A 26,608-nucleotide genomic window follows, 5' to 3' on the forward strand; every position below is an offset into this window, starting at 1 on the left:
GATTGTTTTAAATTGCTGTAGATTTGTATTAGGACATCCCTCCACTTTCCCAACAGAACGTTTTTTGGGTTTTTTAACCCGAGACTGGGGTACTGATACATCATCGGCCTTCCTCTTCCCCATATCGTCTATCCAATGGCCCAGCTGAGAAGATTTCTAACACGTCTGGGAAAAAAAAGTTTTGTAGACTGGTTGTTGTTATCAGTGTTTGTTAGCATACTTTTCCATACTCAATGATGTAAGTGTGTTAACACCTATTCTTGTGAGTTCAACAGATGTTGTACAAAGTCTTGAATGGCAGGTACACCTTCAGAAGGAAAGACAACATTTTCTGGTAGCTTACAGGGATGTGTGCCTATTACACAATAGAAAGGGGATACCCCAGTAGCAAAATGTTGTGAGTTGTTACACTCAAGCTCAGCAAATGGTAACAAGGATCCTCATCCTTTTGGAGTAGATGTTAGGAGATATTGTAGTGTCTGTTCCAAGGCCTGATTCACCCATTCTGTATGCCCATCAGTTTGTTGGTGATTAGCAGATGAGATTCAACCGTCGATGTTCAATGATGTGCAAAGATTGCGCCAAATCCGGGAAATAAATTGTGGGTCTCTGTCCGAAATGATGATGATGATAATGTAATCGCATTAGCTGTTGGACAAATAACATGGAGAGGATCTTGGCAGTGGTTATCTGTTTAAGGACAATAAAGTGTGCCATTTTGGAAAAGAGATAAATTACTACTCAAACGGTATTATACCTATTGGAGTTAGGCAAGTCTGTGATAAAGTATATGCTGATGGTAAGAAATGGATGTGGGGGTACTGGCAAGGTGCGTAAGTAACCAGCACTGGCAGAATGAGATGCCTTGTTTTGAGTAACTATTGGGCAGGTCATGACAAAGTCATGCATAACGTTGGACAATGGTGGCCACTGTGAGAGAACAGGGATGATTGCAGAGGCCCCCTAGCTTTTTGCCCCAATTTTCCACTTTTTGCTGGTGTTTTCCTGACTCTGATGGGGCCCTGGGTTCTGCTAACCAGTCCCAGGGCCTGTGCTCTGTGTAAAATCAGTATGCAAATTAGGCTAATTATAATTGGCTAAGTCAACCTACCTATAAGTTCCTAGTATATGGTAGGGCATGTAGGTTTAGGGACCCCAGCATAGTTAGTGCACCCATAGGTACACTGCTGAAGTGCCCAGTGTCATTTTAAAGGTAGGCCTGCCTTGCTAGCTGCTTTTAAATTAAAGTTATATGCAAATTCGACTTTTGAATTAAAAGTAGTTCCAAAGTCTTAAACTACCTTATTTTTACATATAAGTCACCCCTAAGGTGTGCCCTATGTGCCCCTAGGGCTGGGTGCCATGTAACTATAAGCAGGGACCTTATAAAAATAGTTTTATAAGCCCTGGTGAGGTAAAAACAGCCAAATTCATTTTTCTCTCATTGTAGTTAATGGCCTTCATAGGCTACAATGGAGAAACTTTATTTTAATTTTAAAAGTCCCCTTAAGTGACAGATACCAAGAGTTTGGTATCAAAGTACTAGTTATAATAAATCCCACAACTTCCAGGTGTTGGATTTAATATAACTTGTTCAGGTAAAGAGTTTTAAACTTTACCTGAAAAGTTGCCAACTTCAGCCCTGCATTGTTTTTGCTGTGCTCTGATTGGCCAACCTCTGGCAGCCTGGCCAAGCTGCCTAGATGAGGTGTGAAGTGGCCTGGCTTCACACAAAGAGGTGTGCCTGTGGGAGGGGATCTCTCCTCAACAGATGGTGAGGCAGGAGGGGAAGGGCTGCCAAACTGGTCTTCAAAGGCAGAGAAGGACATTTGGTGCAACCCAGCAGCACCCCCACATCCTGCAACCCCAGCCAACTAGGTGCCCCCTTGATTAGATTAGGAGAAGGCAGGAGAGGTGTGTGTTTATGATTTTTAGCCACACCAGTGGGTGGGCTCAGCCAGATGTAATCTCCAAAAATCACTTTCAGCCATGATGGATTTTTGAGGAATGTTGCCTCCTGGGATTGATTTTTGCCACACTTCCCAGGAAGTGGTCATCACAGGGGGAAGGACCCTGCACCTGATTGGAGAACCAGGACCCCCCTGCTTTTCACCCAGGAGCAAGGATAAAACTGGCAGACCTGCACCCACACCTCAGTTCCCTACCACATCCCTACCAGGAAGAACTACAGAAGAAGAAGGACTGCCCTGCTGGACCCCTGGCCTGCACCTGGACCCTGCACTCTGAAGGACTGCACCAGCTGCACACTTGGGCTTCACCACAAGAAGGACTTTGCCTGGCTTCAAATGGTTCAGGAGGGACTCCCTGTTTGCTACAGGTGAAGAATTGCTAACCAGAGTCCCCTGCACCAACTCCTTAAGAAATCAACCAGCTGACCACTGTCCAGCAGCCAAAAAGGAGTTTGCGCCAGGTGCATTCTGGGAGTTGTAGTCCAAAACCCCAAGGATCATCTCAGAGCTTCTGGAGCTTTGGGGTGAGCTGTGGACCCCAAAAGAACCTTAAAAGAACATCTGTGAGAAGATCCAGAAGTTTGGAGAAGTTGGAGAACTTTTGAAAAAAAAGTTCCATAGAGGGACCGACCCGCAGCGGCAACTCTAGCCGGCTTGCCTCAACCGCGACCTGGCCTGATTTGCAGGTTCGTCCCGGTGAAGGAAATCTCCAAAAAGGAGACTAAGTCCAAACGTAGAAAGTTGACCAGTACCTCCCAGCCAGCGCATCCGAGGAGGGCTCCAAGGACGTCGGATCAAAATCCAGGTTTGCCCCGGTCGAAGGATTTTCACCTCAAAAAACGACTAAGTTCGAAGGTAAAAGTCTCCACCGAGGGCTCCTGCGACGCGTATCCGGAGAAGAGTTCCAGGAGGTCGGATTGGACTGGCAGGTTCTCCCCGCTGAAGAAAATCTTCAGAAAAACAACGAAGTGCGCAGGTAAACTTTTGACGGCGGCCTCCCGCGGGCTGTAGCCGAGCCGGGCTCTATCGCGGTCGGCCTTAAACTTTGACTTGGCCCCGGTCGAGGTGCGACCAAATGACCAGATTGGGCTTTTTGTTTCTAGGCACTAAAAAAACAATAATTCTTTTAAAATTCACATCTCCGGTTCCCCTTATCCGATTTTATTCATTTTTGTGTAATTTTAAAGAGAAAAATATAATCTATTTTTATGAATTGGTTTTGGATTTTTAAACTGTTTCCTGTGTTGTATGTAATTACTTTTTTGTGATATTTGAATGCTTTACACTCTGTCTCCTAAGTTAAGCCTTGTCGCTCGTTGCCAAGCTACCAAGTGTTGAGCTGGGTTTAATTTACTAAGACCTAACTGGACCTAAGGGGAGGTTAGTGGCCTGTTGCTAAGTGTAGGTACCTACCTGCCCTTACCAATAACCCATTTTCCAACAGCCACCAAAACCATTGCTGACAGTCCGCTAAGGTTTTGTGAATTCAAGGGTGTCCTGCTAGTAGAGTACCATGACACCAGGTCGAGGTTTCCTGTGTCAATTCTTTTGTGGAAATACATAAGGTGGTTCCATGGTAGGGAAGATTGTGATGTGTTTGGTCAGCCTTTCAAGTCACTCAAGAGGCCATATCGTCCTGGCTCATGTTTTGCCTAGCTCTGTTCAGGAATGATTCTTGGTCCCAAAGACCTACTATATGTTCTGGGACTATGATGTTCTGTGGTTTCAGTTCCTGTGAGTCCTGACTTGTGTAGCCCCACCTAGATAACATATCGGCCTTGGTAGGTTGTGCACCTGAACGTTGGTTGTTGATGAAATTGTACAAAATATACACAAAGGAGAGTAGACCCAACTCTCTTTAATCCTGTTTTTACTCTACTGAATGCGTGACCTTCCAAACACCTCAAGCAAGTGTGCGAGCAGCACCCAGGTAAATTAGTGCTCTTGTCACATTGCTTGGATATATTTGTGGGGTCCTCACCCACAAGTGCCACCTGTGGCATGCTTCATCATTGGACCCACACCCATATCACCTAATGTGAGTGGGTGGGCTCTATGCATTTGTAAGTGGAGCACTTAAAGAGTGAAGGCAGTTCAATGAGCAGGGTCTTTGGTAAGAATAAAAACAGTGAGATGCCATAACAACACAATGGCTCTTTACTTCAAAAGGTTGACACGTCTCAGCCGTGTAGCTGCCCCAAAGGGTCAATCGACTTTCTTCAGGTCTAAATAGTATTCTAAATTCCTGCGTGATAAAGTAGAATTTTCCAACCTATTATAATGCTCTCATAATAATTTTAAGGAAGCATGCACGCAATTTTACAGACCATACTTAGGACACTCACCTCGATATGGTCATGACTGAAAAGAGAGAATAGTTATCCTAATCATGAAATATCTTTAAGTTTCATCCACCCTATTAGAGTGCAGTAAAAGTATGCAACTACTCATGAGTCATCCCTCAAAGCGTCAATTACTATTTCTAAAAGTCACAAATAGTACAATAAGGGCCATATGTACGAACACATTTTCCCATAGACACAGAATGGGTAAAACCCTTTGCTACATCTGGCCCTTAGTGTGGTCTGTATAGTTGCTTGCATGCTTCCTTAAAATTATTATGACATCTCACCATTTTACCTTGGTGCTGTTCAAACACTTGCTTGAAGTATTTGGAAAGACATACAGTCAGTAGATTAAAAACTGGATGAAAGAGAGTTGGGTATAGCCTGCTTTGTGTATATTTTTGCTCACAGTTTGGGAAGCAGAGGGCCCAACCAATAGAAACTTCTCACTCCTTTCTAAGTGTTGATGTATAAGTTATGATGTTGTATTCCCTGAAAAACAGTAACTACCTTATTTGTCTATGGGTCAGTGCTTTTAATGACCAAAGGCATTGTAGGTTCTTATGATCAGTCTATATAGCAAGGATGTGTTGAGCTCCTAGTAGGCACTGACCCCACTCTTGGAAAAATAATTGAATTGCTAATAGTTCTTGTTCAGCAAATGCATATTTCTGCTCAGCTGGCAATAATTTCTTGGGGAAAAACGGCAACTGGGTGCATGTGCCCAGTTGTACTGTTGCATTGTGACAGGATCCTCCCAACTGTTACCTGAGAGGTGTCTGCCTCCACAAATTAAGGCTGCATAGGGTCTAGATGTCTGAGTACTGTGGCCAAGGTAAATCTTTCCTTAAGCAAATTGAAGGCATCATTGGCTACCTGGGACCACGCAAAAGGTCCCTTCTTCCATAAAAACCTAGTAAATGGATTTACAATGTCAGAAAAATGGGTGATAAATCATCTGTAAAAGTTTGAAAAACCCATAAAACTTTGCATCTCTATAACTGTGGAGGGGGGGGGAGCTGGCCAGTCTAATATCAAAAGAACCTTTTTCCTATCCATGGTTACACCCTCTGGGGATAAGAAATATAACACAAATTCAACAGATTGAGTATGAATTGTGCTTTTTTCCAAGTTCCAGGAGTCTTTGTAAGACTTTTCTGACATGCCCACTATGGCCCTCATTACAACCCTGACGGTCTTTGACCACCAGGGCAAAAGTGGCGGTAGTACAGCCAACAGGCTGGTGGTACTAAAGCCCGCATTATGAATGTGGCGGTCTTGCCACAGTCATACCGCCAGGCTACCGCCATGGCAGTCTCGGCGGTTGTAATCTGCTACCAGGGAACAGCGGGCAGAATGGGTGACTCAGGGGGCCCCTTGGGGCCCCTGCAAAGCCCATGCACTTGGCATGGGCAGTGCAGGGGCCCCCATGCACAGTCCCATCGTGCAATCCACTGCCCAAATTTCAAAGTCAGAAAGGGGTATAAGTAGTGGATCCAAACCCCTAGATTTTTAAAACACTTCTGGATCAAGAGGAGCCTCTGCCAAGGAGAAGAGCTGAAGAGCTGGAGGAGGAGCAATTCCCCTTTGCTGTGCATGCTTTGCTGGGTTAACCTGCAGTTGCTTCTTCTGCCTTAGAGAGGGCAAAGACTGGACTTTGCTGTTTATCCTGCTTGAGAAGATTCTCCAATTGCTCGGACTGAGCTTGCCCCCTGTTCTGAAGCCTCATGGCCATCAAAGACTGCTGAGACTCCTACCCTACCAAGAGGTATCTAATCTAGTCCCTGTGCCCTTGAAAGGTGAAGCTGGTGAAAATCCAAGAACTAAGTGCACCAACTTCGAACGGCGCCCGGACTGACGCCCTTGCCACATCCCGGGATGCCACCTGCAACTGAAGCTGAGGTCCCCTCTGGAGTATGAAGACCCCGCAGGCCCAACACTGCTGCAGCCAGCTCATCAAAGTCCACGACTCCGTGAGTTCCAAAGTGTTGTGTTACCGACGTCCGTGACACCCGACTCCGCCACGGCACCTGCAACCTCTTGACATGACCGCAACCACCTGAGGTTGCCGCACCACATCATAACCTCTGGATATTGACCCGACCGGAAATGCGAGGATCCGACGCTTCACACGAAGCCACCTCACCTTCACAGCTCTGCACCAAGGAGCAAGGATCCGACACCTCACACCGATGCCTCCGCTTCTTCGCTCTGCAGCACCAGAACTGACGCTGCATCGAATACAGCGAAGCCTCGGTCCCTGACTCCATGCACTGCCTTGTTTCCTCATTTTCAGAAGGTACTGTACCTCGGAGTCTGGGCGTCTCCGTGACCTGTGGCATTGGTGTCGGATTGTTGGGAACAACTCTGTCAAGACACCGTTATATCACCAATTCGAAGCATTTGTATTTCTAAGCGCTATATTGAAGTTTAACATTTAAAAATTCATAACTTTACATGTGTATGTTGGATTTATGTTGCTTTGGTCTTGTTTTACTCAAATAAATATTGGCTTTTGTTCTAAATTGGTGTTGTGTCCATTTTGTAGTGTTTGCACTTGTGATACTGTGTGTGTTGGTACAAATACTTTGCACACTGCCTTTGAGATAAGCCTCACTCGTTGTGCCAAGCTACCAATGGGGTGAGCAGAGGTTATCTTAAGAGTGTATCTCCATTGCTCTGACTAGAGAGAGGGTCCCTGCTTGTAAAGAGTGTAAACTGACTGCCAACCAGAAACCCCATTTCTAAAATCAGCATAATGGGTTTTAAAATGAAGGTTGAAGTCAATAAACATTGGCAGCTGGAATCAATAAGCCACGGCAGTCGATGCCAAAAAAACAGGAAACATGTGGCATTTCTTCACAAAGTGAAAGCCTAATTATACAACAGTACAAGGTATTCAATAGGTTAATGTGCTCCAGGAGGTGGTCCTGCCCTAGTGTTAAGTACAGTATGACCATGGGCCCCGGGGAATGTCTGTCTTGGTGTTGCAGTAGGCCTTGAAGTACCACAAGGGTAATCCCACATGAGCCCTGAAGGCCATACCCACACTGTACAGAAGGCACACGAAGGAGCTGTGACAATCGAGTACACCAGGGACCCCGCCACGGCTAAAAAGCATTTTCTTTTTAAAAAATTGCTGTGAAAATTGTGAAGGAGCAAACCCTGTCAAATATTTTTTTTTAAAAACAATTGCGGTCTCCCATGCTTGTTTAGACATCGGTCTGCGGGTGGGCCAGGTCCCGGGGGCAAAAAGTAATAGTTATTTTTGGGAGGGGGCACATGTGGCTGCCCTCCCTATTGCCGTTCTTGGCTCTGGGGAGATCACCACCTAGCTGGGGCAGCCCAAATGTACATCAGGTGGAAGAGGGACCTGAGTCCACCTCCCAAGGCCATTTACAGCCCCAGGGACACTACATCCCCAGGCCTAGGCCAAAATTTGAGGGGGTGGTAAATAGACCTCCCGCCCGAGCCCAACAGGGCCCCAGGGACCACCCCCTTCCCATGGCCATGATCATATAGTCAAAGGGGGAGGCGGCCTCCCGGGCCATATTCAACCCCAGGGACCACTACTTTCCTGGGGCTTGGCCAAATTTTTAATGGGGAGGGTGGCCGCACGGGTAACCTCCTGGGCCATTTTCGGCCCAGTGGACCACCATCTCCCCAGGGCTGGCCCTGGAAAAACAAAGGAGAGGGCGGCTTGGCCCCCCACCCCTGGAGCTGTTAATGGCCCTGGGGACCACCACCTCCCCTAGGGCCGGCTCCCTGTGTCCTGAGGTGTTCACTCTCTGGACATAGCTGTTTGCTGTCGCTTAGTAGAATCTTTGACAACTACAAACAGTAAGTCTGCTCTCAGAGGGTGGAAGCAGGATAACTGCTCCCACTCACTGGAAGCAGACTTTAACAGTTTTTCTGCCCGCTGTCAACAGAAAGAATTGCTCCTGCATGCAGGGAGAAGTATTTCTTGCTGCTCCCTGTGAAGGGGAGGAATTCTGGCTCCCTCTAAAGCCGGACAGCCAGGGGGGGAACGTGGGGGCTTTGAACTCTCCCCCACGGTTCCACCTTGGTGCCCTGGGTGGGGTCAGGGCACCAAGCAACAAATGGCTAGGCCCTGGTGGATTGAATCTCTGGGGCTAAAATCAGCCTGGGGAGGGGGTACACGTAGCCAACTCCTCCTTTCAATAATTGGCCTGGCCCCAGGGGAAGGGATCCACGGGGCCTAAATCACCCCCTGATGGGGGGGTCACGTGCCCCCTTTAACAAATTGGCTGGGCCTTGCGGGATGCTGTCCCCAAGGCTGAAATCGGCCCCGGGAGAGAGGCCATGCCACCACCTTTCCCTTTTAATAATTCAGTGGCCATGGGGGATGGGGTCCCCGGGGCTGGAATTGGTCTGGGCTGGCGGAGGGTTTGCATACCTCTCCCCACAGGTTGACTCACATTGTAAATGTGGAATGACAAAGTAATCATACTTTATGAAATGGTTTATGACCATCAGAGAAATGCATATTACACAATTTCAAGAAGCCTTCAGGCAATTAAGAACTGCTGCCCTTGTAGGTGAATAGCACCTTTAGTGCTGATTATTAATCGCTGGGTTAATCAATGGCAATATTTCAGTGATACGTCAAGCCAGAACTATGTCAAAAAGAGCTGCCGTGGAACAAAAGGAAAACTACATTTAAATCCATTATACCTGGAATTAAACCTTCTCGCCAGGCTTTAGATCAAGCAAAGGTTAAACTCCAGAAATTCAAAAAGCAAAATCACATTCATGTCTACCAGGCAGAGGTGGGATTTCTTACAAAGGATTGCATGCTTGGAAAGGGATCAGTTTTGACTCTCGATACACCACAACCAGAGGCATTGTTGAGGAGAGGTAATGGATTAATGGCAAGCTTCTTTTTTTAAGCATTTCTTTCTTTCTAAAATTGTTTTGAAACAATTGTTCTGTGAGAAGGATAGAGTTTTCAAACGTGAGACTAAATAAACACATAAAAATGTATTCTACTTAAAAAAATATCCTGGGACCTTGCTGCGTTTTACCTTGTATATCTTGTGATGTGTCACTGGCCGTCTCAGCCTCATGGTGAATCTTCGCATTAACTTTACAAAAAAAAAAATGGTTAGTAAAAGTTTTTTCCTTTGTGACACTCCAGACTCTGCTAGTATTTATTTTATGGAGAAAGAGGCATATTTAATTACTTATGCGCAGGTAGTGGAATAGGGCAGGGACTACAGGCCCATGGTAGGGGCAGGGTTTCATGGGACAGAAAATAGGCCCGGGCAACAACATAAAAGTACCCCCATTGAGCTTTATACAGGCAATGTTGTTTTAATGTTGCGATTTTTCCATGTTTTTTAATAGTGTTGTCGATAGTAAAAATCAACCCAACAGATCATAAAACAGGCCCACAAACAGCCCAAAACCATCCCACCCACTGACCAGTCAGACGGTGCCTTCAGGCACTGCCTGATTGTTATATAGGTCAGTCAGACCCTTGGTAGGAATGCTAAAAACCAAGGGGTGTATTGTTCTCTGAGCAGAGATGGGGGCGAGGTCAGCGAGTGATTGAACAGTCTGATGGAGTCACAAGCTTATATTCAATATCTTTTATTTCAGGAAAGCAGTAGCAAGTGTGTCAGGAGGAGGACAGGACATATGGATTTAGGTCAAGTCGTTCGTTTGGAGAATCATCAGGTTTCTGTCACTGTGTGTGTTGAGTATGGTTTTCTCCTTTAAGACTTCATTGAAAATCTCACAATAATTGCTAATCATTCTAAATAATAAAGTCATAAATTTACAGGAATTTTTCTATGTTTCGATGGTTTAAAAAATATATATAATTTTGCAGCATTTAAGTTATTAATGAATTCGATTAACATCAGAGACCCAATTCATGGAGATTAATTTCTTATTTTTAACTTGTCATCATTTACCTTTATTCCGGTGTAACACGAGTGAGTCATTCTGGACTTTTCTTCCTTTGTGCTCAGACCCTACAATAACAACATACATCACTTATGCGTTCCCTGAATGGTCATGAATTATCAAGGATTTTTAATTGCAATATTACCCAGTTTAGTAGAAATAACCAGTCTTCCAGAAACTGCTGGGCCATGAAGAAGCGGTGCCTGCTATGGGAGAATGAAGCAGGCTATCTCCCCAGCAATCACAGGGATATATAGATGCTACATGGAATTATTCCACTGAATCACATCAACGTGCTGGGTAGAGCCAATGTGTAGTATTGTCATGATGCATTTAGGCATCCACCCGCACACTAATAGCAGATATTACTGTGAACGGGTCTTATGAGAGAAAGGGAAGGTTGATTCAGGGAATTGGGGTCTTTAGTGACAGGTACCAAGGGGAAGTTCACCTTGAATGAGGCCACCAGTTATCAATGATAAACCTAGCATAGTAAGTAGTTATATTGATTGGGAAGACTATGCTGAGCATGCTACACTGTAAGGGGGGCAGTGGGGCAAGAAAGTCACTGATTGCATAAGTCAGGTCCTGAGGAGAAAGATTAGCAACATGATGGAAATAATGTTTTAATCACTAGGTAGTTGTTTAAGAAGGTGCCGAAAATGGAGAAGCATAGAGTGGGGGTAATACCAGAGAGAGAGAAGTGGTTGGTGACGAGAAATCAATTAACCTAAAAATCGTGGATGCGATCAGGGTTCAGATCATGAGTGAATCCAAGTGTGCAGACTTTGTGACACAAGGGTGAGGGATGGTAAGGCCAAGGGGAAGAAAAGACATTGGGATGGAAGGATTGTGAGAAGGTAGCAGAAGCTAAAGTAAGATAGGATGGAAAGTTGGAAAGTGTTTGTGGGGCAAATAATGGAAAGAGATGGGAAAGGAAGCTTGGTGAAATGGGAAAGAGTAGAGAAGAGTAAGACTTTGGAAAGGGAGTACAGGCTAGCACAGAGGAGCGGGAGAAAAGACAGATGTGAGCAAGGACAGGAGGGAGAGGAGGTGGCGAAATATCAATGGTAATGGGAGTAGATATGGTAGGGTAAGCGAGAGACAGAATCATGCAATGTGGTGTACTGGGAAAGCGTAATGCATGTAAGAAGATGAGAGATAAAAGTCGTGTGCTACGACTCAAAGAATTGACTCAACTGCAGGAGGAGGTAAAGTGGTGACAGGATTGAAGAATGGAGATAGATTGGAGAATTAGCGTAGTTTGTGAAAATTCAAGCACAGCTGAAGGTTCATAGTGTAGAGGAGCAAGAAAAAAAGCACAAAACCAGTCATTGAGTTGTAAGAGGGATACAGATGGCACACACACACGAGGATAGTTGTGAACAGGAAAAAAAAAAAAAGCAACAAAGTAGGGGCATTCAGGAACCAGGCCTATTAAGAAAGGAACTTTAATTTCCCAGAGGGAGACCGTCATATTTGAAATACAGAGAAGTACAGGGAGATATTGCTGAACACTTGTTGCAGGAAATATGGAGAAATTGCTTGACTGTAGAAATTGTCTATGTCTACATGCTGGCTGGGTTGGAGGAAACATACATGTTACAGTTTAGTTATATGTGGATTAACGCAGAGGATACTCTTTACAGCCGGCGTAAAGAACATTCCTTAACCGGAGTTCAAAGTGTGTATACTATTATCTATAGTTTCCTGGAAGAAATGACTGTGAATGGTTATTTAGGAAGCACACGTACAAAAATACAGCTAAAAAATGGCAACTACTCATCATCACAGCTGCTGGAAAGCAAGGGGTAGGCCTAGTCTGTTTGCAGCCGGAAGCCCAGAGAAAATGGCCTTAAACAGTAACTCAATTAGATCCAGTACACTGGGACCAGGATCAAAATAGCTGATGCGAATCTTTTGTGAATAACCCATAACACAGCTAGCATTCTAAAGCTGTGCTCCTGGGTCTCAAGATCAATAGGCTGTAGCAGATGTTGAGGCTTCCTACACACACACCAACGCCCTTCTTGACCACAGTAACATGTTGCATCTTGGTCAAAAAGGTAGTCTAGCCCATGTCCAAGGCGGTATGCTAAGGACAATCTTGTATTGCAATAGTGCATATTTCACTCACCTGACAAAGGGCTTGAAGCAAGGCAGCGTCTGCAGAGCTTGAATGCATTTGCACGAGATTTTTATATTTTTACATCATTGTATTTTATGCAACTTTTAGTAAAGATTTTCAGGAAAATATTGCTGATACTCTTACTTACTTTCTGATGGAATCTTGCAGGGCAGCACAAAAGCAAATGTAGAGGTGATCACCATTTTGCCCTTAATCATGTTGCCCCCGAGAATGCTGGTAAGTATGAAGTAGATATCAAAACATACAAGGACTGGTATGGAAGGCAGAGTTCATATTTTTGTTCTGAAGAGGTGGTTTCTTCCTTCATATAATGGGCAAGGCAGAACGGCAAATCCAGTAACCGAAATGACAGGATGGTGCCTTTGAGATTTGTGGCCTAACTGCACAATATTGAGAGATTCCACTCCATTTTCAGATTATGACAATGCTGATCTAGGACGGAAGGCACAAGAGGCGATCCCTCAACTGTCAGGAAAGGCTCTCTGCCTCATTCCTATATACCAGGAAAGCAGCCATCCAAACGATTTCCATTTACACGTAAAAGTGTTTTGCTTACTCATATGAATTCGCAATTTTTGAAGCCCCATGTGTCAATAAGTCAAAGGTTTCTTAAACAAATCAGCATGAGATCAGAGAAATCCATATTGAGGAGATGTGGGTGAAGAAGGATATGATGAATATAATGATTCCTAATTCCAAAAGGGAATGGTAGGTCCAAGCGGCAAATAGCAAAGGTTTACTCTCTCTTGTATATGGCGCTGTGCCCATCTTCCAGGAAAGAACTCAGGGCCAGATGTAGGACACAATTTTGTGGTCGCAAACTGCAAAAATTGGCGTTTGTGACTACAAAATGGCCTTGTTGGATGTACTATCCCTATTTTGTGAGTCGCTATTCTGTTACCGACTCGTAAAATATGGATTGCGAGTCACAATTAGGAAAGGGAGTTCCAGGGGTGTCCCTTCCTAATTGCGACTCACAGGCCCATGTATGAGTGTTTTGTGACTGTGAATGCTGTTGCAAAACAATCACAGTTATGAGCAATTTCAAATGGTGGGTGCTGATATTTTTTCAGAGCAGGCATTGGTCCTACGGACCACTGCCTACCATGAAAACATGAAAAAAGGGAACTTTTCATTTTTGTTTTTAAATGCAGCCCATTTCCCATTAAGGAAAACGGGATGCATTAAAAAAATGTTTTATTGACAAAGCAATCACAGACATGGTGGTCTGCTGACCCCAGCACACCACCATCACTGTGATTGCTGCTGCAGCAGGAATGCCAAATTAGGTACTAATAAGATTGGAAGGTGTAAACGTGGGATTTCAAAGGATCTACGCTCCCTTTCAAAATGCAGCAGTACTATTGAACCAGAACATGCTGCAGGAGGGGCAGAGTACAGCAAAAAAGTGATACGTCTGCCTAGGCCTGGCATCATTTCACATCTGTACAATGGTGGCTGCACTGCCTACAGCTGATGCGTTTTGGAACTGTCTTTTGTTGGCATGAAAGCAAAGTTGAGGAAGGTACAATGGGTTTTCCCATGGCTGGCCTGAAGGTCAGAATAATTTGCTACATGTGACGTTCAATTTTGGGATAAAGTGTGGCAAGGATGTGAAAGCTGAACTTATTACTAATGATTTTTGTGTATTGCCAGTTATGAATTTGCATAGAAAATAATGTGCGACCTGGAAAATGTGCCCACTTGAGTGGCCGCTATTAATATGTACTGCTTTTAGTAAATGTGTATTAATTATTATACAAAGTGTATGCTTAGAGAAATTATAATGAAATGTTATATTAATGATTTAATTAAATGTATTTGCTTAATAATCGTAGGCCTTAAGTTAGCCAGGTTTTGGGCCTAGTTTGCACAGCCTCATGCCTTACTAATACAATGTCTGAATAAAACTGTGGGAATGTATGTTCAGAAAATCTAACCCATTTATTGTTCACACTGAGTTGACCAAGCTTCAGCAGATGTCTTTAACTTTCTCATAAGAATTGCTTTCTAGAATATCTTGTATTAGTAGTTGTTACACTGTATAGTTTTATGTACGAGACAGCGATGTTACCAGGAAACAATAATGTGTGCACTGACTGGAGTACCGGGTGTTACAAAATTGTTACCTGACGAGTGGGACGATGGGAACAGAAGAAGAGGAGCAAATCATTAACGTGTGAAAGACAGTTTAGTTAAATCTTTGATTTGAGGGTAAATTCTAATTGGGTTGACTGCAAATATATAATTTTCTGACCAATTACAATGTGGGAAGTTCTTTGGGTGATTTTGACTTAGCCTGACTGCACAGGGGCGAAGTGATCATTCTCCTTCTCACCCTCATTTTGCAGGCTTATTCTATTCTGTTTTGGGAGCTGAGCAGTTCCAGCTTGATGGCTAAATAATTTGATGCTGCCCTTATAGATTGTTTCTTAAATGTTTCAGATAACTTGAAGACCAGTGTGTCTGAACCATTTCCCTTCCATTGTCCTTTCATTGTCCTTTGCTGAAGAAGACCAGACTGATGTCCAACTGATGAAGAGAATCACAGCTTGCCAATCCATATTGAGGAGAGGTATAATAAAATGCTATTGTTTTGTTATAATATTGTTCTTTGTTTCTAGGAACCAGATGCTGTTTTATTAGAGCCATAGCTAGATGTTTCCAAATTAACTTTGACTGAAATTGTTTTTACAAGAAGCCCAAACATGCTATTCCAATTTGGAGGTAGAGAGGGAGACACTTAAAATGCTAACAAATCATTACTAAAAGGATTCATGTTGTTCAGTTGCTGAACTGATGTATGTCATTTCTAATGTGCAACTTTTCTTGTTATTGATTAGTACTATGATTCTAAAATGTTTGATAGCCAATGCACTAGCTAAATTTAGATTCTTTAGAAGATTTGGCCAACCGGTGTTGTTTGTTTATGCGAACCATTTGGTTTTGAGACTAATTTACATGATATTAGTTATTGTTATCATAGGGAAATAAACTCATCAACTTTCACTAAAAGGTGTGGTTATTCATGACTTAATAAGTCACAGCGTGTGAAGATTACTGAGTCCAGGGAAATAATTGACTGATGTTTATAAAATTGTGAGGTAGTATTTCCATTGCACTAATGTGTTATGGTGGGATTACTCCAAGCGTAGTCAAAAGGTTCATCGACCTATAACGCGTCCTCTTATCTATTAACATTAAAGACCAAATAAGGTCTGAAGTTCTAACAAGTGTCAAATGAGCAGGCGAACTTGGAAAGCCTACAAAACAGAGTTACAGTTCTAAGAGTGAAACAAAAAGCCTGTACAGAAAATAAGGCAAGGAAGGCAAGGTAATATGATAAATGGATAGATGCATGGATGGATGAAGGAGTTGGGGGGGAGGATGAGAAAATTAATGAATAGACGGATGGATGTAAAGTTGAAGAGAGCTATACTAGGAAGGGTCAGGCTTGCTTGCATCACCCATGGTTTTATTTGAGGTTTGGTTCAACGTGGAGGCATTTTTAATAGTTCCACGTAGTGTTTTGGTACATATTTAAAGGAATTGGTAAGACAAATGGAATTCCAGAAGACATACCTTTTTCAATATATAGAAGGGGGGGGAAGGGGAAATATCAAGCATCAAAAATATGGTTTTAGCAAAATATTTGCAACAATAATCTTAGTTCAGCTAAATAGATGGATCGAAAAACTATTTTCTTCCAAGTGAGCACCTGATTTCTCTCAAGGTATGCACACAACCTGTCCCCCTCCACCCGCGGTTCTAATTGTAATGGCAAAAGCAAGCAGTAACAAATTGTCATGCCCCCACTGCAGCCTTTATATATTTTTTTAACACAAACTTTATTGTTTTTCATCAAGCATAGACATCAGTACATTAATTGACACAAGTAAAGAGCGTGGCATGGATAACATATTATCAGGTTCTTTCATCCAACATGTAGATACAGATTATCATTGGTGACAAACTGTGCAAGCCATGTGCAGCAAGAGTAACCATAGATTCCCCCCTCTCCTCCCTGTAATGTAACAGAATTTGGAGGTGTCGCCTGTTGCTGAGACCGGGGTGATTGTGTGCGAGGCACATTCATGTGGCCTTAGTTTAGAGGTGCCCATTGCACCCTATAGATGGGGATTTCAGAACTGCGTCTAGCTGAGTTAACAGAGCCCACCATTGGCAGAAATTAGTTGCCTGGAAAATGGCCACAATTCAATCACAAATTGTGTTAATGCTACTCTCTTCAAAAAGTTAGAAAGTGAATATGCGCATACATGTACATGCTTTCCAGGATATGCATTTGCCTTGTGAGCAGAGATAACTATTCTTTACTCTTCGGCCTCAAATAAAGTATTGCATGGCAAGTATCTACATGGCACCCTGAGCATGTACAATTAGTGCACAGTGTGTGATGTTGCTGCATTAAATATCCTCCTTCTCTTGGTTCCACTACGAACGCTGAATTTTTGCTAATAAATATTGGTGTACTTGGATTATAAATCTGCATAGAGTTTGACTGACATAGAAAATAATTTGTGACTTGGAAAATGTTTCCACTTCAGTGGCCGCCATTAATCATGAAGTGTCCTTGTTATGCTTATAAATATTCATTGAAGTACCTGTGTTAAGGTTATTGTAGTAGAGCATTATACTAATGATTTTGCATTATGTATTTGCATTATTAATTGTAGGCCTTAAGCTATCGAGGTCTGGGCCTAGTTTGCACAGCCTCATGTTAAACTGTACTGTTCTAATAAATCGAGGGAAATGTATGACTAAAGAAATAAATTCATGTATTATTTTCCACTGAATTGACCAAACGTTATTAGATATCTTTAGCTTCCTCATGAGAACTGCTTGCTAGAAAATCTTGTACTAACTATTGCTACAATGTATAGTTTGATGCGTGAGACAGCTATGTTCCCAGGAGCTAACAATGGATGCACTGACTGGAGTACGGATGGATACAAAAATGTTTGTTACCTGAGTTAATTCTTATTGGACTAATTGTAAACGTACGATTTTTTGACCAATGCCAATGTGGGAAGTTCTTTAGATGATTTTAACTTAGCCTGACTACACAGAGAGAGGAGTGCTCATTCTTACTTTGATTTACTCCAGAAAGGATTCTACTTTAACTTTACTGTTTAAAACCTGGTGGTGAATGCTGATCCCTTAGATATTGCTTCCTTACATGGTTCGGATAGCTTAGAGTCCCCAGTTCTGAGCCATTCCCTATCATGGCCCGTCACTGAGGTGGACCGAACAGATGTCGACTGATGAAGATAATCGTAGCTTATGATCCAAATGAGGATAGCTATAACAAAATGCTATTGTTTTGATGTGTTTAGCTTTTGTTTCTAGAAACCAGCCTCTATTTTGATAGAGTCATAGGTAGATGTTTTGCCAATCTCATGTTGACTAAATTGTTTTGCATGAAGCCCAAACATGCTATTCTAATCAGAAAGTTAGTAAGGGAAGTCCTGAGAGGTCAGCAGGTTGTTATTAACAAATGATTGATGTTGCTCAGTTGTTGAACCTAGAAGTATGCTATTTCTTAAGTGCAGTTGTTATAAATTGGGTTTTTGGTTGGCAGTCAGGTTACCCCCTGTCCAAGCTAGGACCCTCACTCTAGTCAGGGTAAAGAAGAATCACCCTTAGTTAACCCCCGCTCAACCCCTTGGTAGCTTGGCACGAGCAGGCAGGCTTAACTTCACAAGCAATGTGTAAAGTATTTGTACCAAAACACACAGTAACTCAGTGAAAAAACTACAAAATAACACAACAGAGGTTTAGCAAAATAGGTAATATTTATCTAAACAAAACAAGACCAAAACAACAAAAATCCAACATACACAAGTCAAGTTATGAATTTTCCAAAGAATGAGAGTCTTAGGGGCTCATTATGTCCCCAGCGGTAAAAAACGCCTAGCACCGCGGCGACGGCCGCCAAAAGACTGTCGCCGTGGCTATCAGCCATCTGCCGGATTATGAACACAGTTGGATTTCCACCAGAAGTATGACGGAAATCCAGCTGTGGCCATCCCGGCGGATGGCGGTATGGAGGCAACGCTGCAGCGCCATGCCAGTAGACTGCCGCCAGCTGTATTACGACACAAGATACGGCCTGGCATGCTCTGCTGGTGGACACTGCTGCTGGCAGCAGCACAACGTCCCTTCTCCTGCCAGAGGACTCACTGACTACAGGCAAGCCGGGTGCTCCGACAGGGGAGGGGGTGTTGTGTGGGGGTGGGGGTGTATGTCTGTGCGCGCATGTATAGGGGTGTGTGTTGCATGTAGAGGGGTGTGTGTTGCATGTTGTATGTGTGTGCATATATGGGTGTGTGAGTGTGTGTATGTTGAGGTGTGTGAATGCATGTCAGCATGTATGTATGTAAGTGTGTGTGGATGTGCATGTGAATGGATGTATGCATGCGTTGAGGAATGTTGGAATAGGTGTGTGTATGCATGTGTGAAGGGAGGGGAGTGTTTGAAGGGGGGTCTGGACAGGAAGAGGCGTGGGGGAAAACTGGGGAGGGGTAGGGGTGGTGAAGACCCCTATCGGTGACAGGGAAGAAATTCTCTGTCACTGATAGTGCATACCGACATGGTTTCGTGGCGGTAAGGATGCCACTAAAACCATGGCGGTAGGCGGGTCATGATCCTGCAGGCGGGCAAGTGACAGCCGCCGGGCTGGAGAGTGAAGTCTCCAGCCCGGCAGACATTACCACTGAGGCGGTCGTGGGGTACATTGGTGGTTTGGTCTGAGGGGCCTGTGGTCAGTCTGAACCCGAAAGTGAGTCCCAAACAAGTAGGGTATTAGCTTCTTCAGCGCCCAGACCACAGCAAAAGCTTCATGCTCTATTGCACTCCACCAATGTTCCCTGTGAAGTAACCTCCTGCTAATGAAGGCTACAGGTTGATCTAGGCCCTCTTCATTAAACTGTGAGAGTACTGCTCTTAAACTATGCTCTGAGGCATCTGTTTGCACAACAAACTCCTTAGAGTAGTTGGGTACTTTCAGCACAGGTGCTGTGCACATGGCAGTCTTCAGGGCATCAAAATTGGTCTGGCAAGCCTCTGTTCAGATCACCATCTTTGGTTGCTTCTTGGAAGTCAACTCATTCAAGGGGGCAACAATGGTGTCATATCCCTTGACAAACCTCCTGTAATAACCGGTGTGTCCTAAAAAGGCCCTCACCTCAGTATGGGTCTTGGGAGGCTCCCAAGTCAGAATGGTGTCAATTTTGGGATGTGGGGGTGCAACCTGGCCTCTCCCTACCTGGTGTCCCAAATACACCACTGAGCCCTGCCCTATTTGGCACTTGCTTGCCCTAATAGTGAGGCCTGCCTTTTGCAGGGCCTCCAACAATCTGCAGAGGTGTTGCAAGTGTTCTTCCCAAGTGGAACTGAACATTGCAATGTCATCCAGGTATGCAGTGCTGAAGTCACCCAGCCCAGTCAACACCTGGTTGACCAACCTCTGGACTGTGGCAGGGACATTTGTCATCCCAAATGGCATCACTTTAAACTGAAAGTGTCCATCTGGTATAGAAAATGCTGATCTCTCCTTGGCCCCCTCAGTTAAGGCAATCTGCCAATACCCAGACGTCAAATCAAATGTGCTGAGGTGTTGGGCAGCTCCCAACCGATCTATGAGCTCATCAGCTGCGGGATGGGGTGCGCGTCAGTTTTAGTGACCGCATTGAGATCCCAGTAGTCTACACAGAACTGTAGTTCTGATGTGGCACCAGGAGCAACAGCCTTTGGGACCTAGACCACAGGGCTGTACCAAGGACTGTTAGAACACTCAATCGCCTCTTAGACACCTCATCTTCGTTGCTAGCCCCGACCTTCTCAGTCACCCTGTAAACTTTCTGTTTAATGGGTGGACTGTCCCCAATGACCACATCATGTGTACACAAGTGCGTGACCCCTGGGATCAGGGAGAACAGGGAGACAAACTGACACAATGCCTGGCGACAGTCCCTCTGTTGTTCTAAGGTCAGGGAGGGGTGAGGTTCACTCTCTCCACAGACCCATCTTTCTCAACAGCACACAGGAGGTCAGGAAGAGGCTTACTCTTTTCCTCCACCCCATCATCTGTTGCTAGGAGCATGGACAATTCAGTCCGCTCACGGTGTGGTTTGAGACGGTCCACATGCAGGGCTCTTAAGGGGTTCCTGGGAGTCTGCAAGTCCACTTGGACTTGGACTTCAATCTTGCGCTCCACCACCTCAAATGGCGCAGTCCACTTGTCCTGGAGTGCCCTGGGCTCCACTGGCACCGTTACCCACACTTTTTGTCCAGGCTAAACTCAACCAGAGTGGCATTCTGGTCATACCACCGTTTCATGTCTGCCTGGCTTGCTTCCAGGTTTTCTTGTGCGAGATCTCTGAAGCAAGTAGTCTGGTTTCGGAAGGCCAGCATGTAGCTAAATACATCCTGGGAAGATTTACTGGGGTCTTTCTCTAAGCCATCCTTCACCAGACTCAAAGGTCCCTTGAGAAGGGTGGCCATGCAGTAACCGAAAAGGACTAAATCCAAGTCCTTTTTGAGGCACCTCCCTGGAGGCGAACAGAATGAATGGCAAGAGGATGTCCCACTTCCACCTCAAGGGCCCTTACAGGCCCATGATTATGCCTTATAAGGTGCAGTTGAGCCTTTCAACCCGAACATTGCTTTGGTGGTGGTAAGGAGTGGTGAACTTATATGTTACCCCACACTCCTGCCACAGAGACTTCATATAACTAGATATGAAGTTGGTACCCCTATTAGATACCACTTCCTCGGGGAACGCCATGTGGGTAAAAACCCCGATCAATGCACGAGCCACCACAGGGAGGTGATTGATCGGAGAGGAATGGCTGTGGGTACCGGGTGGCATGGTCCACCAAGACCAGGATGAACCTACTACCCATGACTGTTTCGGGATTGAGAGGCCCCACAATGTCAATAATGACCCCTTCAGAGGGGGTATCAACCACTGGAAAATGTTGGAGGGGAGCCTTACATTTCCCCCTACTCTTGCCACTTGCCTGACAAGACCTGCAAAGAGCATCTGAGTGCCTGCACATTAGGGGCCAGTAAGCGTGGGGGACAAGCCATTCAAAGGTCTTGTCCTGCCCCTAATGTCCAGCTAAAGGCACATCATGAGCCAGACCCAGTAGGAAGGCTCTGAAGCACTGGGTACCACCAGCACATGGGCTGACCCAGGATCAGCAACCTTAGGCTCACTATATAGGAGGCCATCTTCCCAATAAATCATGTGAGATCCTGGCTCCTTGCCAGCTGCCTGGTCCTCAGCCTGCTGCCCCGAACCCACAAGAGTAGGGCATGTCCTCTGTGCCTCACACGATACCTCCCTGGTGGGCCCCCCTTCCTGCTGCCTCTGTGACAGCTCAGGGACCTCCTCCAGTTCAGCCACCTATTCCCCTGTAGGCTCTGGAGCGTCACCCTTAGGCTCCACCTCCTCCCAGACTTTGGGAACTTCTGGGGTTAGTTTCCAACACCCCTTGCCTGTCCTCTTTTTGGCAGTCCCCTGGGCCACTGTTTCAGGCTCCAGGGGCTCCTGACCACCCTGACGGGCTGCCATTGACCTGGTGGATACACATACCCACCTAGGCAGACCCAACATCTCCAAGTGTGACCTGTGTTCCACCTCCTTCCAAGGGGAATCCTCCAGGTCATTGCCAAGCAAACAATCCACAGGTATGTTTGGACTCATAGCTACCTTCAAGGAAACTGAGACCTTCCCCCTTTCAAAGGGAACCTGTGCCACTCTGCTCAGGCACTCTGAGTTATATACGGCAACTACTTGGTGAAGTACACGGGGATGTATCTGCTCTTCAGACACCAGGTGACTCCTCACTGTAGTAACACTGGCTCCTGTGTCTCTCAGAGCCTCCACCCTCTGTCCATTAATGGTTAACCACTAGCTGTACTTTTTAGTGTTCTCAGGTGCTAGGTTTCTCTGGACCATCTCACTGTCCAAAAGTGAGACAGTGTTCATCTCAGCTGGCTCCCACCTACCTGGAACCAACTCCTCCCCACGCGCTACACTAGTCAAACCCTGGGACTATGGGGGTGCCGGTGAACTCTTGGGGCATTTGGGGTCCCCCATCACCTGACCCAGCTGGTCACATGCATAACACTTATGTGGGGACCTCCTTCCACAGGTTTCCCATTGGAGAACCATGGCTTCTTGTCACTGGGGGGTTGGGAATCCTAACCCTCGGAACGAGGTTGAGGCCCTTTAGAGAAATCCCCCTGTTCACCCTTACACCCTTTCTTATAAGAGGGGCCCTGCCCACCCTTTGCGTGGTCTCCCCCAAACCTCTTTTGGACCCTGATGCTCTCCTGGCAGTCCACTTCCTGCGCAAGCTTCCTGAGATCAGTCAGCTTGCTGTCAATTAGGTTTCCCGGCGCAGCTCTGGAAAACATAAACTGTACAAGTGCTCCCAAGCAATTAAATTGTAGAGCCCCTCATACATTGTCACCTTACTGCCCTTCACCCAACCATCCAGTGACCTACAAAAAGAATCAACACATTCCAACCATGTTTGGTATTCCTTCTTCTTATAGGACCTAAACTTGTCCTTATACTGCTCAGGGGTGAGACCATATCTTGTGAGTACGGCATCCTTCATGATAGAATGGGTGAGCCCCTGAAGATTGCCTAAAGGTATCAGAGTATCCCTCCCCTCTACCGCAAAGTGCTTCTGAAGACCTGCCCCCCCAATGAGCTTCAGGGATCTAATTCACATGGAGAGCACACTCATATCCCTTGAACCACAGGAATATGTCATCCTCCCTTTTGTAATCTTTCACAAGGTCTTTAGGAATGTGCACCCTCCTCCCAGGCTCCACTGTGATATTGTTGCCACCATCCCTATTGGACTGGCTCCTCTGATTCAGCTCCCTCAACATGAGCTCATGAGCCAGCAGTATCTTCTTCTCCTCTATGGCTATCCTCCCATTTTTCATCTCCCTCTGCATCCTAATTTTTCCAACTCCAGCTGGTAAGCCCCCTCTGCTTGTCTGTCCTGTAACTCTTCAGGAGTCAGACCCTTGGATGACACACTGCTATCTGCCCTGGACACTCTCCCTGGACATACGAGGCCCACCCACTATACCACTGTGTATGGATTACACCTCCTCACCCTCCTCCTCCTTCTCTATGTGCCCCTCAGCTTCCTTGGCTGTCACCTAGGCCCTCAGAGCCTTCTGCATCTCCTCCTTCCTGGTGGAGCCCTAAGTTGGACAGGCAAGATTTTTGTAGAACTGCAACTGAGCAACTGTATAGCTCTCCAGTTTTCCTAGGTCAAAAGCAGCTCTAGCTGATGCATCTCCGGATTGAGACATGATGAAGAATCAACAAAAGTGCAAGTTCCAAGGCAGAGACAAAGAGTTCCCAAAGAAGGTGAAAACGTCAATCAAAGATCAGCAAAAATATGGAAGTAGAAAAAACAATCCAAAAGAGAAAAAGCAAAAAAAAGCTGTATGTGGTCAGGTAATGGTCTGCATTGAAAACAGTAGTGTACACTTAATCACTGTATATCAAGTAGAAATACAAGTCCAAGCCTCACCGCTGCTCACCAATGTTAGAAATAGGGTATTTAGTTGGCAGTCCGGTTCCCTCCTGTCAAAGCAAGGACCTTCACTCTAGCCAGGGTAAAGGAAAATCACCCTTAGTTAACCCCCACTCACCCCCTTAGTAGCTTGTCACAAGCAGGCAGGCTTAACTTCAGAAGCAATGTGTAAAGTATTTGTACCAACACAAACAGTAACTCAGTGAAAACACTACAAAATGACACAACACAGGTTTAGAAAAATAGGTAATATTTATCTAAACAAAAGAAGACCAAAACGACAAAAACCCAACATACACAAGTCAAGGTATGTAGATTATAAAGAATAAGAATCTTAATCCTTAGAAAACAGTGAGATTGCTGTTGTTACACAAAGTACCTGGTTAGCATCAAAAATAACCGACACAGGTGAGCCTGTGTCTGAATAGCGTAGCGATGCATCGATTCCTCACTCACAAGTGAGGCTGTGCGTTAATAACTTCTCCGGTCAGGTCAGCGATGCGTTGTTTTTCTTCCACAAGAGAGCGAAGCATCAATTTACAGACAGGGCACCTTGGATCAGCGCAGAGTCAGGTTGACTTTGACGCCCAGGAACGGTGCGTTGAAAATCTGGTCGCACTGTATCAGGAAATGTTGCTGCATGGGGTTTGGGTTATTATCAGCCTCTATTAGCGGGTATTGCGCATTCTTTCTCCACCAGCGTTGCATCTATCTTCTAGCCGTGATGCAGTTGGAACATTGAATTCAGCCGCGAAGCCGGAGGCGTGTCGCTTATCAGCCGCATCACGGAAGGTGCATCGGTCTGTGCGTGGATTTTCAGTTCTTGTCTGCCAACTTCACCTTTAAAGGGCCCACGAACTGCATAGGGCACCACTTGGCAGGGCAGGCGTCTCAGCATCTCAGCAGCGAGTCCAGGTGCTGGCAGGTTAAGTCTTTGATGGCCCTGAGACTTTAACCACAGTAGGCAAGCTCAGTTCAAGCCCTTGTAGATTCGTCTCAAGCAGGAATGCACAACAAAGTCCAGTCTTTGTCCCCTTTCACAGGCAGAAGCAGCAACTGCAGGATAGCCCAACAAAGCACAGTCGCAGCAAACAGGGGCAGCACTTCTCCTCAGCTCTTCACCTTGTCAGAGATTCCTCTTTGTTCCAGAAGTGATCTGATGTTCAGGGGTTTTGGGTGCCCTTCTTATACCCATCTCTGCCTTTGAAGTAGGCCTACTTGAAAGAGAAGTCTCTGTTGTTTTCAAGCCCCTGCCTTGCCCTGGCCAGGCACCAGACACACACCAAGGGGTTGAAGACTGCATTGTGTGAGGGCAGGCACAGCCCTTTCAGGTATAAGTGATCTCTCCTCCCCTCCCCTCAGCCCAGATGGCTCATCAGGATATGCAGGCTACACCCTAGCTCCCTTTGTGTCACTGACTAGAAGAGAGGTGCAAACAGCCAAACTGTCAAACTGACCCAGACAGGGAATCCACAAAAAGGTAGAGTCACAGAATGGTTTAAGCAAGAAAATGCCTACTCTCTAAAAGTGGCATTTTCAAAAACACAATCTAAAAACAAACTTTGCTAAAATATGTATTTTCAAAATGTGAGTTGAGAGACCCTAAACTCCACATTTCTATCTGCTCCCAAGGGGAATCTGCACATTAATGACATTAAAAGGCAGCCCCCATGTTATCCTATGAGAGATAGGCCTTGCAACAGTGAAAACCAAATTTGACAGTATTTCACTGTTAGGACATGTAAAACACATGAGTACATGTCTCACCTTTTACATACACTGTACCATGCCCATGGGGCTACCTAGGGCCTACCTCAGGGGTGCCTTACATATATAAAATGGCAGTTTCAGGCCTGGCAAGTGGGTACACTTGCAAGGTCGAATTGGCAGTTTAAAACTGCATACACAGACACTGCAGTGGCAGGTCTGAGCCATATTTACAGGGCTACTCATACGGGTGGCACAACCAGTGCTGCAGGCCCACTGGTAGCATTTGATTTACAGGCCCTGGGCACCTCTGGTGCACTGTACTAGGGACTTACTAGTAAATCAAATATGCCAATCATGGAAAGTCAATTACACGTACATTTTACATAGGAGAACGTGCACTTTAGCACTGGATAGCAGTGGTAAAGTGCCCAGAGTAACAAAAACAGCAAAAACAAAGTCCAGCATACATCAACAACCTAGGAAACAGAGGCAAAAGGTTAGGGGAGACCACACCAAGGATGGCAAGTCTAACAGCAGTTATTCTTGCTATCTATTTGTACTGTAACTCTTGAGTGTTTATTGACTAATGCATTAACAAATTTGAGATTCTTTAGATGGTTTGGTCAACCAGTGATATTCTTATATGTTTATCATTTTGTGTTGACATTAATTTAGGTGATATTAGCATTGTTAATTTAGGGAAATAAGCATTCTAACTTTATATAAAGGTGTGGTTATTCATGGACAAATGAGTCAGGGAGTGTGAAGATTACTAACTCCAAAAGTTATTGAAGACATTGACTGTTGGTTATTGATGATTCAATGATGCATTTGGGATCAATTGTGGGAATTACTCTAAGCGTAGTCAAAAGGTCCATCGAACCTCTAAAGCGACCCATTATGAATTAA

The 26,608-nt window shown here is 45.1% G+C and overlaps 1 protein-coding gene across 4 annotated transcripts in view; it reads right to left on the bottom strand.

Moving 5' to 3' along the window:
- Nucleotides 1–26,608, bottom strand: part of LOC138265661 (kyphoscoliosis peptidase-like) — a 395,468-nt gene that overhangs the window by 191,243 nt on the left and 177,617 nt on the right. For 2 of the 4 annotated variants that reach the window (XM_069213568.1, XM_069213567.1), the window contains exons 5-6: nt 10,255–10,314; nt 9,361–9,420 (exon numbers count right to left, since the gene is read on the bottom strand). The exons of 1 other annotated variant lie outside the window; for it this stretch is intronic. In XM_069213568.1, the coding sequence (XP_069069669.1) occupies nt 9,361–9,420; nt 10,255–10,314 (120 nt within the window). The remainder of the gene's footprint in view (nt 1–9,360; nt 9,421–10,254; nt 10,315–26,608) is intronic. One more of the 4 variants, XM_069213570.1, reaches the window with a different exon arrangement.

The sequence above is a fragment of the Pleurodeles waltl genome, chromosome 11 (genome assembly GCF_031143425.1).
Source record: "Pleurodeles waltl isolate 20211129_DDA chromosome 11, aPleWal1.hap1.20221129, whole genome shotgun sequence".
NCBI lineage: Eukaryota > Metazoa > Chordata > Amphibia > Caudata > Salamandridae > Pleurodeles > Pleurodeles waltl.